Source organism: Kogia breviceps, chromosome 4 (assembly GCF_026419965.1).
Source record: "Kogia breviceps isolate mKogBre1 chromosome 4, mKogBre1 haplotype 1, whole genome shotgun sequence".
NCBI lineage: Eukaryota > Metazoa > Chordata > Mammalia > Artiodactyla > Physeteridae > Kogia > Kogia breviceps.
This window is the reverse complement of record NC_081313.1, coordinates 13,843,402-13,856,573: the sequence shown is the minus strand read 5'-3', so window position 1 is coordinate 13,856,573 and position 13,172 is coordinate 13,843,402. Positions and strand designations below refer to the sequence as shown.

The 13,172-nt window shown below is 46.1% G+C and overlaps 1 protein-coding gene across 2 annotated transcripts in view; it reads left to right on the top strand.

The window, feature by feature from the left end:
- RETREG1 (reticulophagy regulator 1) overlaps positions 1–13,172 on the top strand; it is a 125,217-nt gene that overhangs the window by 21,137 nt on the left and 90,908 nt on the right. For both annotated transcript variants that reach the window (XM_067030811.1, XM_059061936.2), the window contains exon 2: positions 12,113–12,219. In XM_067030811.1, the coding sequence (XP_066886912.1) occupies positions 12,113–12,219 (107 nt within the window). The remainder of the gene's footprint in view (positions 1–12,112; positions 12,220–13,172) is intronic.

Sequence of the window (13,172 nt, the reverse complement as noted above, 5' to 3'; positions counted from 1 at the left end):
TGAAGATGTGAAAATATCTAGCAAATGGTAAATCCTCATTACCCCCCTCAGCTTCTTTCTTTTTCAGGCAGGCCCGTAAAGGTTCATTGAATTCATTACTGTTATGACTGGCCCCCCTACCCAAGAGCTAGTCTTCTTTGAAGCCTCTTTAACCCCTGCCACTGTGTCTTGTACCCACCGTATGCATTTATTTATTTATGAAGGAAGAGGCCCCAAGTTCGGCTTGGATTTGGATCAGTTGTGAGGTATTGCTGCCAGTTTACGGTTCATGGACTCAGAATGTTTGGATGGGAAATGGCCTGGGGAGAGCATTGCAGCTCAGTGTTTGCAAACCTAGCTATTAACACGTAGATTCCTGTGCCTCACCCCAAGGATTCGTCTCTCCCAGGTCCAGCGTGGAGCCCAGGAATCTGTATTTTGAAAAAGTGTCCTGAGTGACGTGATGGTCAGTCAGTTTGGGGAAGGACTCATCTAGCCAGTGTCCACTTTACAGATGAAAATACTGAGGCGTAGAGAGGAGGATGGAGGTGTTTCTCACCAGCTGTGTGACTGGGACCAAAACTCAAACTCCGCAGGTGCCACTGGGCAGACACACAGTATATATCTCATTGCCATTTGCATACAAACCCATGTAAACCAACCGGGCTGCCGTGACAGCAGCCGCTTGACCTCGTATTGATTTCTTCTTCCCCCTCTGTGCGTCTGGGTGTCACTGTCCCTGTTCTGTACACCGCCACCCCGCCTTCGCCCCTCTTCTCCTCCTGTGCTCCACTGCCATGCGTGACTTTGATCAGATCTCTTCTTTCTTCTTCTAGCTCCTTTCTGTGACGGAATCTTGCAGGGAGTATTTAACTTGCTGGTAACTCAGCCGGAAGGGGCAGCAGAGGTTGACTCACCCAACGCTGCTTGGAAGTCAGCTTCCACTGAGCTGCAGTGTCCACCTGGGGCAGGTGTGAGACAAGGTGGCTGGGCAGACATTATACACTGCGTGGCGCTAAAGAGCCCACCGCGTGGCCCGGTGCTCCTGACTTGACTTGCCTGTGGCTTTTCTCTGAATGCCATTGCAGAGCTGGGGTAAAGCAAGCCCGGCTTCGCCTTGCCTTGACCTCAGATGGACTTGGTTCCACTCCAGCTGCGCCCTTGCCCCTCCCAGTCTCTGGGCTCGAGAACGCAAACTCCCCGCTGCTCCTTCCCACTGTCCTGTGCTTTGTGCACCGCGCCTTGCTGGGCTGGGCACGTTCCCCGAATTCACTGGACTCTCGCCACCGGTTTCTGCTGGAGCCAGCCTGACTCGGACCCTCTCTGGTTGCTGCAGTCTGACGCCTCCCTGCCTATGGGTGGCTTCCAAAGTTTCTCACCTCCCTCTGTAAAGAAGCTCGCCTCTTTATTTTTCTTCCTGCTTCTCACCTCTCTTGCTTCTGATTCACTTTTCTGGTCATCACAACTATAAAGAAGTACTTCTCTGGTGAAAAAAAAGAAACGCTTCCGAGTTTGACTTGGTCTCTGATTTGCGATGAATCGAGTCATTATCTTTCTCCATTGCGTGATGACCCCCTCCTTTCTCAGTTATTTAAAATCGTGTATTTTGTTGATTCCTAAGAAATAGATCCCTCTTCTCCTTGGCATACCTTCATGTTTAGACAGGTTTGAAATTGGGGTGCACTTTACAATTCAGAGGGTCATAGCTTATTTGCCAGCTTCTTTTCCCCCTTAGTGGTGTATAGTTTAGTTTCACATCGCATCTTCAGACAGTATTTTTGCAGGATCTGGATAAAAGACCAGGAAAAATTGAAGCCAACTTCAGTGAAGATTCAGAATTTTGCGATATTAAGGAAGATGGCTGCCAGTATGCCTAACACTTGAGAAGATGACAGAATTCTTTTCCAGAAAAATGTGATCTGGACTTTGAACGATGTTGGATAAATCATATGATGTCCTTCTTTTATGATTAGAGCCACCATAATATTAAATAAAGCCAGTGTACACGAAGGACTCTATCTAGGCAAAGTCTGTGGTTCTATATATTTCAGTAAAGGAAAACTAAACCTGCTTTTTAGATGTCTCTTTTGAAAGAGCTACAAAGCAAACACTACAGATTAATTCTTGCATGAGAACTATGGAGGGTTCTAGTGCTTTTGTCCGTAGACTTCCTTTCTCTGAAGACAAAAATGTGTATTTTAGCTGTTGACAGCCTTCGTTTCATAGTGCAGAGTGGGCTACGCTTTACCCAGAAATGAGGGTTAGGTTTTTTTACACATGGGATGAGCTAAGTATCCCATGGGATGTCCTTTTCATGCCTTACCAGAGAAGTTGTTCTGTTTGTTTTTGTGAACTATCCTATCCCTTTCTTTGCTTTTACAAGAAATTTATCCTGTAGAGCCATTTAATTTGGCCTTGCAAAGCTTACCATGAAGTAGTGGAAGATTTAGTTAGGCTTTCCTTGTGTATCAGATAGATACACAACTAGTGGAAAAAAAGTATTTTAGAGATTTGTAGTTTCCCGTGGAGCGGAGGTCCGCAGAAGATCACTCTAGTGCTTTCGTCTCCTTCTCCATCCTGTAAATTGTCCACGTAGCCCCATCCCGGGGCTTCCTGCCTCCAATCCCGAGCCCCACGCACACCTGGCATCCGGAAACCAGTAAAGGGACCAGGAAAAACTGTGTCCTGGAATGATTCGTGCACAGAAAGCTGAGACAGTGGGTGACCTGAGTGTAATTTAGTTCCCAGCCTGTCGTCTTCCTTGTTGAGCAGCTTCGTGGCGTGTGAGTCTAGCTCTCCCGTCAGTGGCTTATGGGCAGCGAATGCACACTGGTTTGATTTCAGTCAAGGCCCATAATTTTAAAAAAAATTATTTACTTTATTTTATTTATTTATTGTTTTTGGCTACATTGGGTCTTTGTCGCCGCGCACAGGCTTTTCTCTAGTTGCAGTGAGCGGGCTTCTCGTTGCGGTGGCTTCTCTTGTTGCGCATCACGGGCTCTGGGCGCATGGGCTTCAGTAGTTGTGGCACGTGGGCTCTAGAGCACAGGCTCAGCAGTTGTGGCGCATGGACCTAGGTGCTCCGCGACATGTGGGATCCTTCCAGACTAGGGCTTGAACCTGTGTCCCCTGCATTGGCAGGCAGACTCCCAACCACTGCGCCACCAGGGAAGCCCCCAAAGCCCATAATTTGTTAGGAAAATTTTCTGCTTAAGATCACAGCCCATTCCAAAATGGACATCATTTGGGGGTTCCTCAGTCTCCTATATATATTTTTTCTTTTACATTTAGTAGAGGGTTTACCCTTACAGTGGTTTAGATTTTCTCTGGATCCCTACCTGTTTTCCTTATACCCTCCCTTGGCTCTGAGCATACAGTTGGGTCTTATTTCTTAGCTGGCCCAGGTAGCGGAGTAGAGACCAGTGTCATAAACCATCCCAACAATACCAAGTGGGCTCTGGCTGTTGGTGACTTGAAAACTAGATTAAAATTCAAAATGATGTAACCGAACCAGAGAACGAGAGAAGAAAGTGTAGAAGAAAGAAAAAAGAGGAAGAGAAAAGCAAAGAGACAAATGTATCCAATATAAAAATGAATCAGAAATGATACTATACAAGAATGGCTAGAAATCATCCGTGGACTGTAATTATCACAAGCTAAACATGAGTCAGCTGGGTAATGTGGTAGTTTTTTTTTGTTTTGGCCGCATTGGGTCTTTTTTGCTGCGTGCAGGCTTTCTCTAGTTGTGGCGAGCAAGGGCTACTCTTCGTTGCCGTGTGCGGGCTTCTCATTGCGGTGGCTTCTTGTTGTGGATCATGGGCTCTAGGCGAGCAAGCTTCAGTAGTTGCAGCATGTGGGCTCAGTAGTTGTGGCACATGGGCTTAGTTGCTTCACAGCATGTGGGATCTTCCTGGACCAGGGATCGAACCCGTGTCCCCTGCATTGGCAGATGGATTCTTAACCACTGCACCACCGGGAAAGTCCCAGTGTGGTATTTTTTAAAGCAGTTATCCCACTGGGATATAGAATTGGACACAACTTGCTAAAAGAAAGTGCACACAGTGAGTTGCAGAACTTTACCTTCCCAATAGCAGCTAAACCATACAGTTCGTATTTATAGGACAAATGGGTATTCTTATATACATATGATTTTATATATGTATGAAACTTGTATATAATTTTATATATTTATATATAGCATATAATTGTCACATGTAATGTTCACCTACCATGATATGTATGTGTATATTATAGTTGTCCTACATAATGTTTACCTGTCTTGGTTTCCAAGGTCTTGATTACCCCTTGTCAGATAAATATTATCTTATGTCAGCTGGAAGAAGTACATGTAACTGTCTTAGTAAACAGAAATGATATTTTAATTTAAAATGGCATTTTAATTTAATTGGTTATAGAAAGCCCGTCCAGCTGTAGAAAGATATTTACAAAAGCTGGAAACTTAGGAGTTCCTAGTGCTTTTTAATGCTCTCACTTCTAGGATCTGTTGATGCAGTCACAGGTCCCTAGTCTAATTTGGAGAAAGGCAAGTGTCCATGGCCTTTTTGTTGAACTAAAAGTGATTGTAAGGCGAAAAAAAGCCTTTACAGGGCCGGCTCAATGGACATGTGAGCTGTGCAGTCGCACAGAGCCTGGCGCTCCGAAGGCCCTGCACTTGGTGACGTGTGCTCTGAGGCCGCCGTCTTCTCATTCTTAGCACCTCCATCGTTGAAGATGTGTTTTGTCAGTGAAGCTCAACAGGACGCGGAAGCACATGCCGGGAGCGTGGCGCCTCGGCTCACGCGTGAGGCCTCCTCCCCGGGATGGGGTTCTGGCCGCCGCCTCCCAGCCACTGGGCGCCAGCCCTGCCCTCCCTCCCCCTCTGCATCACTGCCCTGCGTCCTCCGCCCAGGGCGGTGGCCAGGTTGCATCGGTAGGGGGAGGCTTGTGTTCCACTGTGACCGCCCACCCCTCGCTGGGGCCTGAGCACAGGTGTGAGAAGGGTCCTCCTCAGGCACAGATCACCATCCTCGCCCCGGCCAGCAGCGCCTCAGGAGCGGCAGGGGCCTCCCCCCCCCCCGGCCCCGGATCCAGGTCCCAAACACGCCCTAGAGTCGAGGCCGCAGTATCGTGGGGAACTCCTGTTTGTTGTGGGTTGGGCCTGCGGGCTGGTGGGGAGGGGAGGTTGGCTTCTCCGTCCCCAGTGAGGTCTCTGCGTTGTCACCTCGCCCCGGACCTGGAAAATTACGGAGCCCCCCGGAGTGAGAAAGAGGCCTGTGCACAGCCGCCCCTCTTCAAAGTCTGTACGTTCTCGTTCCGCTTCCCGTGGCCTCATGGGCGCCGTGCTGTGTGACCACAACCCGTCTCTGAATAATCGTTCTGCAGCTCTCAGGAATCCTCTGGCCACCTGTATGCGGCCATTTAGGCTTCAGAACTCCCCCGGTGGGTGAGGGGGTCGCCACGTGTTTCTGTGAATTCTGTGAATGGCGGATCGGCAGCGTCACCCCGGGGCTTGGGTCAGGCTGTGCCGTGGGATGTGCACGGGCAGGTCCTAGTGGTGTTTGGTTCTTCTCGCGAGAGCTGTTCTATACCTCAGAGTAACTCTCAGCGCCAGCCAAGCAGATCAGCACTTACAGGCACTCAGAGATTAGGAATGCAGCAGGTTTCAACACGCTGTTTAAGAAAATCTCTTGGGCTTCCCTGGTGGCGCAGTGGTTGAGAATCCGCCTGCCAATGCAGGGGACACGGGTTCGTGCCCCGGTCCGGGAAGATCCCACGTGCCGCGGAGCGGCTGGGCCCGTGAGCCATGGCCGCTGAGCCCGCGCCTCCGGAGCCTGTGCTCCACGAAGGGAGAGGCCACAACAGTGAGAGGCCCGCGTACCGAAAAACAAAAACAAAAACAAAAAACAAAAAACAACTGTATAAGTAGAGCTATGGAATCCAGAACAAATGGATTTAAGGCCCCTCCTGGTTCCCCCACTCTGTAGGGACCAGGTGCCCAGTGGGAGCATTTGGTCTGAAAAGAGCTACACCTGGAGCCTGGCCAGAGGGGGGATGGGACGCCTGGGAAGAGGTGAAGGGACCCGGGATGTCTGTCCCAAAGAGGTGTGAACATCATCCTCGCTTTCTGCAGTCTTGGTGGCCGCGGCTGGCGTCCTTGAGGAGAGCTCCTGGCACCTCTTCAGTCAGTTCGTCACACCCTGAGCAGACATACTCTTGAGCATTGGTGACGGCCCTTCCAGCTGTTTTCATGTGATAACAGGAGGTGGGAGAGGCAGGAGCTTGTGTGTCTGCGAGGTATTTAGCAGAGTGGTGAGAGAGCTGGCTTAGAGCCAAGCTGTCTGGATTCCTGGATCCCCTCTGGATCCTGGCCCCCCCTCCCCTGATCTTGGGGCCTTGGGCAAGTTTCTTAACCCCTCCCTGCTCATCTGCAAAACGGAGTACCTTCCTCATGGGATTGTTATAAGGATGAAACGAGCGAATACGTTAAATGATGCCTAGAACCGTGCTGGCACTCACTAGACGTCAGCGGCTTTATTCACTGCAGTGTGGTCCTGGAGGGCAGAACTAGCGCCGCTGGCTCGAGGGCAGCCAGTGTCGAGGGCACTTTCTCACTCTGCTGTTTCCGCCTCTTGCACTCTTGCTGTTCCCTGTGCTTACCCTGTTCCCGGCCTGGAGTGCCTTTGGCGCTTTCCACCTGGCAAAGTCTGACTGCTCTAGGGAGTCAAAGCTTTAAACGCCCACCTTCTCTCGAGAGCTCACTCCGCCTTGCTTATGCAGTTACCGGCCCTCTTCCCTGCTCCCACACCCTTTTGGAAAGTATTGATACTTGGGTCAAACATAGTTGTCTACTTGTCTGCTTCTCGGCTTCGCAGGGATTTAGTCATCAGTGTGTCCCTGCCGCTGGCCCAGTGTCTGATAATCACTGGTTATGGAACGAAGAGGGAATTTCCCCTTCCCCCAGTAATAAAAGGATACAGTAGGAAACTGGATGCCAAAGACATGCTGAGCTCCCCGACATGAGATGTATTTCAGTAGAGATGGGTTCTCCCTGAGGGAATCATGGGTTGGATGAAACTGTAGTCTTTCTCTGAGTGGTGCCTCGGAGCGCCAGCATCAGAGTTGCTTACGGCCTGCAGACAGGGATTTTTTTTTTTTTTTTTTGATGTCCTATGAGACAGTTTTTATATATAAAAAAAGATGGGTTTGAAACAATTCTGTTCAACTACCTTTTAAAAAATAAATTTTGATTAAGGTTGAAACCCTTGCTTTTCTTTGAGCTTTCAACTTCAGCTAACATAACTTACTATTTTGTTTATAAATCGATCGAACTTTAACAAGCATTTTCAAGAGAGCTATGAATAACTGGTTTTATTAAAAAGTTTCATATACACACTACCAAATGTAAAATAGATAGCTAGTGGGAAGCAGCCGCACGGCACAGGGAGATCAGCTCGGTGCTTTGTGTCCACCTGGAGGGGTGGGATAGGGAGGGTGGGAGGGAGACACAAGAGGGAAGAGATATGGGGACATACGTATATGTATAGCTGATTCACTTTGTTATAAAGCAGAAACGAACACAGCACTGTAAAGCAATTATACTCCAATAAAGATGTTAAAAAAAAGTTTCACTATACTCCTTTCAACATTTTAAACTGCATTTTAAAATTTCGTATTTTCCCTGTCCCTTTAAAGTATTTTATTATCAAAGGTTACTAAGGTTATAGCAGGAGACTCGGGGACCAGCCTGATTAAGCTTCCACCAGCCCAGGTGGGCTGCTTGATGGTCGGTAAGGATGAGACTGCAGCAGGCTGGAGCACTTCATTCACAGTAACACTAAAAAAAAAAAGTAACGACCCAAACCGACTTGGTTGCCTTTAGAGGGTACTAAGGAACTGTCTCATTATGTTGAAGGCTGGTAAAGAAAGGGAAAGAATCAAGCGTTGATCCTGCCTTTCCCATGAGATCTGTCTCTTCCGGTCATCAGACATTGATGAAGGGGAGTTTCTCTTTCTAGATGTGACCCAGCTGATAGCCGTAGCCAGAAGGAAGGGCTCCTCCAGCCCTGGCGCTAGGCCCTGAGGAATTAATGCCAGGCAGTCATCATGAATGGCTGCTCGTGTCACAAAAATAGAGACACCAGAGAGTATGTACCTCCTGATGGGAACACACAGCTCCACCTATCATGTAGCTCTATCGGAAAAAAATACTGAACCTACATCTGGTCAAGACTCTAGATGCAACTGCCAACTTTTACAGTCTGCAGAAGGGGTAAAGGAAAATGTTAAACTAAACCACAGGGATACAAGGAGTGATTCTCAGACTCTGGAAAACTTCACTGGACAAAATGAGTCTGTTTCTTCCACAGAAATTTGAAGCAAAAAAATTAAATAAATAAAAGAGAAAGAGAGATAGAGAGATGGGGGGGGGGCGGGCAGGAGACCTGTAAATTATAGGAGATTTAAAACTCACATCTATCCATTTCAATGTATGACTTTTTCAGATTCTGCTTCAGTGTTTTCCTCTGTGTGTGTGTGTGTGTGGCACGTGTACACGTGTGTAAGAGATGACTGAGCAAATGTGAATGCTGACAGGTATCTGATGACATTAAGAAATGACAGCAGTGTTACTAGGTGTGATAGTGGCATTGTTGTTAGGCTAAAAAGTGCCTTTTTGTTTCTGAAGATAAATGACAACATTTACAAGTTAAATTATATGATGCTTGATATTTGCTTCAAATAATTCGGGTGTGTATGTGGGGAGGGGAGCTTGGTGGGTGGGAATATAGAAGAAACAAGATTGGCCATGAGTGGAGAATTGTTGAGGCTGGGTTTATTATACTTTGGTCTCTCTTTTTGTATATATTCGAAAGTTACCAAAATAGAAGTTTTTTTAAAAATGACTTTGTCTAACAACCGAGATCTCCCAATATTAGGCAGTTCCTGTAAAATAAATAGACTCATAGGTGTTCCTAAGATTTTAATTTCAAATCACAACTCTAAATTATACTACATATTTTAAGTTGGAACCATGAGATGAATTATCGTAGGCAGTAAAAATAATTACAATACCAAATATGTGCACGTTTTTCTAAGTACAAAGTATTACTGTTAGGACTTAGTTCCTCAAACATGTCTATGCTTAATTCTTGGGCTGCAAAGACGCTCATCTACCAAGGAGACATGCAATCCCATACAGGTATGGCATGTCCATCCCAAGTCGTTGTTGGGTTTGCTTTCTCATCTGGCTGAGGATTCTTAATGACCAATGAGACCCTTGGGAAAGATGCCAACCATACCCTGGCCCAGGGAACATGGGGGAGGTGGCGGGGGGGGGGGGCATCCCCAGTGCTATTGGGAGTTACTATAGCAACGTCCTCTAAACGAGGGCTTGTGGCAGCCGGGGGGTGGGTCAAAGTCCTGTCATTCCCTAATTTTTCTATTCCTGGAAGATTGTTATTTCTACTAAAAGAATAACTAATGACCTTCATTGCTTCAGTTGGTTTTGCATTTCTTTGGTTTTTAAAAGATACTTAAATGGCTCCCTGGCTAGCTCAAAAGACCTTTAAACTTGAGGGAGCTTTCTCTCCTAGGGTTTTTGCCTGACTCTTCCAAGAAGGCCATTCTAACGAAACATACTAATCTAACAGTTGCAGATTCCCTCCCGTGCAATGTGAGTCACACTGTGAGTTACTGCACCCTTGTGGAGTCACTTTAGTGAGTCAGAGTCAGCATTTAAAAATATAATGGCATCGGAGGAAAGTATCAGAAGGCATCACACATTGTAAGGATAAAAATATTACTTTTGAAACTTTTCTCTCATTTGTATGTATTTAGAGGTAAATGAATTTCTTATGGTGGATCGCTATCAAAAATTTTGAAAACTGCCACTTCAGTGTGAGGTGGGGAAAACAGAGAGACTGCCACACAGACAAGCGCAATAATTAATCCTAAACTGACAGGGAGGAGGTAAGCCAAAAATAAAATAAATACCAAACAACAATTTCGGTTAAAACAAACATAAGAGCTCAAAAATAGAGCAAGTGTTAGACCCATAGTGGAAGAACAAGTTATTGTTACTGAAGATGTGGATGTTGGCATTGTGGGTTGTCTTTTTTTTTTTTTTTTTTTTTGCGGCACGCGGGCCTCTCACTGCTGTGGCCTCTCCCGTTGCGGAGCACAGGCTCCGGACGCGCAGGCGCAGCGGCCACGGCTCACGGGCCCAGCCGCTCCGCGGCACGTGGGATCTTCCCGGACCGGGGCACGAACCCGTGTCCCCTGCATCGGCAGACGGGCTCTCAACCACTGTGCCACCAGGGAAGCCCTATGGGTTGTCTTTTATGTCTGCTCCTTCCTCTGCATACATTGTTCACCATTTATTCCTTTTTTGTAGCACAGTGCCTGGTGCAGTGTAGGCCCCCATAAATAAATGTTTATCGAATGTAAACACTAGTAATTAGACCATCTGTTTCAGAGGATCTGGTGGGGGAGGACCCTGGGGTCTAGGAATCTGTATTTTAACAAGCTTTCCAGGCAGCCAACCTGCTGGCAGTTGCAGACCAATATTAAAGAAGCTACCCACTCTGGCCCGGGGCACACACACAGGTAACATTAGAACCAGACATGGAAATTGGGTTGTCCACATTCTGGGAGAGGTTTCACCCACAACTTCCCCAGCATCTCACGTTGACCACTTCTCACCAAGCACATTGCATAACCTTCTAGTAGACGTCCTGGACTCCATGCTTCCTCCGTGCTCCACCTCATCCTCTCTGCTGCCCCCAGGCATTTTCCTAAACCACTCATCATTTCATTTACCTACTCTATACCTTTGGCTTTCTCTCTATTGTCAGTAGTGACGACTAAACTCCCTATATATCCTTCAGGGCTTGCCATAGTCTGCCCCTGGCCTGGCACCTCAATTTCTTCTCTCTGCCAGTCTCCCAACTTTCTTGTTGTTTATCCCTCTGCTTCCGCAGGGACCATCCCAGACCACTTGCATGCCCCGGGCACACCTCACCCTTGCCTGACTCTTATCTTCCGCTCATGTTGTATCCTCCAGTTGGAACAGCTTCGTTTTCCTCTGAATTGCATCCATCCTCCCAGACCAAGTTCAATGCCACTTTTTATAAATCTTCCCTGATTTGGAGCTAATCATTTCGCCTCCTTTGCTTCTCTTTGCTCTTTGCTCACGTCTTGCTGTAGCACCAAGACTCATTGCCTTGGACTTCGCTAGTGCAGCCTGCGTTCATCTCTCTGATGAGGAAGTAAGTCCCTAGAAGGCAGTATTCATGTGTTCTTTGCTTCTTTATACATCCCACACTGCCTTACAACTAGTATTAGATGACATTTCTGTTCAATTGATTTTTCTGAGTTACGATTACACCAAAGTCAATATTAATTGGTAGCTTAACCAACTAACTTATATAGAATGGGCTTCAGCCTCATGAAGGCTCACAGCTGCTTGTGACTTCCTTGCCATACTATTCCTTTATAAACCCAATCAAAACCAAACCAAAACAAAAAGTACTGTAGGGTTTGTGTGCTGTTCATGAGAAAGAATTCTTTGTTTCCCTCTGGAGATGAGGTGGGCAGATAGACAAAAGGGCAGTGATCTTAGAAAGGGCTAGCAAATTGGATCCCTAATAACTATTTTTAAGACATTGGTGGGGTGGGGGGGGGGTAGGAGTTAAAGAAGTGGATGTGGCATAGGAGAAAACCATAAGACAGAGGACAGCAAGTAAAGGGCATCTACTCTGGCTTCTCTTGTGCGTGAAAAAACCCTGCTGCTCTGCCGTTTGCATTTTAGGCCATCGTGATTCTGCCCCAGGTCAGCTCTGTTCCATCTGTTAGCAGAGTGATATTTGGGCCATACCCAAAATAGCAAATCTTCTGCCCAGATTGGAGGTTAGAGCAGAAAGCCTGGCACAAAAGTACACATGGCTCCAGTGCTTTTATTTCCCTGACTTTGATGCCCATTAAGTAACTTTCATGTGGTCACGTTGAGGGCGCTTTTGACAAGTGAAATCATTATTGAATGTATTTTTTGTTTCTGTGGCAGAAAGTAAAGCTAATTTTTATAAAAAGGTACAGTCCTCAAGTTGAAATAATGATTTGTCTGTTTTTGCTGTGATAGGTTCCTTGCACTGACTCCATGGAGAGTGTATCACCTGATTTCTATCATGATCCTTGGACGTGTTATTATGCAAATAATAAAGGATATGGTTTTGTCTAGAACAAGAGGTAAGAAAACTCAGCATTCCTTTTTATGGTATTTAATTTTCTAGACCCTGAATGTCTGACCTTTGTGTAGGCAGATTAACTGAGCGGTCTTTGAAATGGAGCAAAATAACAGATTATATAGGCACTGACTTTTCTATTTTGAATGTTTGTTAAATATTATTTTAAATTTTATTAAATTTATTTACTACTTATTATTTATTTAACTGATGTTGTCCATAGTCATAGCTACAGCTGCTGGGCAAGAGGTTTGTGTGTGTTGGTTTCTCTTTTGGCTCTAAGTGCCGTTATTTTAAATACCATTTTGGTATTCAGGTAGGCTGCAGTGAGGATAACACTTAAATATTTATGACACCCCACATGATGAAACTGGGCCATTGGAAAATGGACTAGTTTATATAATTTTTTTCTCTGCCTCTATGGAGAAAACCAATAAGTTCAGGGCTTAAAAACAAGTAACGGTTAAATTCATTTTAAAAAAATGAATTGAAAAATAAATTGATTTTAAACACCAAATTTTTCAAAAAATTCAAGTGAGAACGTGAATTATTTAAAAAATGTACTCAAGGTTTTCTGAGTAGTTTAACTATATCATAAATCTGAGTCTAGCTTTTCCATACTTGGAGGAGCTTCTTTCTACCAGGGTTGGTTTGAGCTAGTTTTTGTAGATAGACAAAAATCCCAGCTTGGAATAATGGAGCCCCATGAAATTAAGTGAAATAAGATTGATTTGATCAAAAATAGCTACGAGGGGGTTACAGTGAAGCAGTTGATCCCACTAAATGTAACCCCAGATGGAGGGATAATTTTGGTACGGGTCCACATAGGTGAATGCACCTAAGAACTGTCCAGGGTCCTAGTCCTGGCGGGGGTCCTGAAGCCGCTTGTGGGAGGCACCCTTTCCTCCCTCACACTGACCCTAGGACCAGGGGTATAATAGGCTGTCACGGATGTAC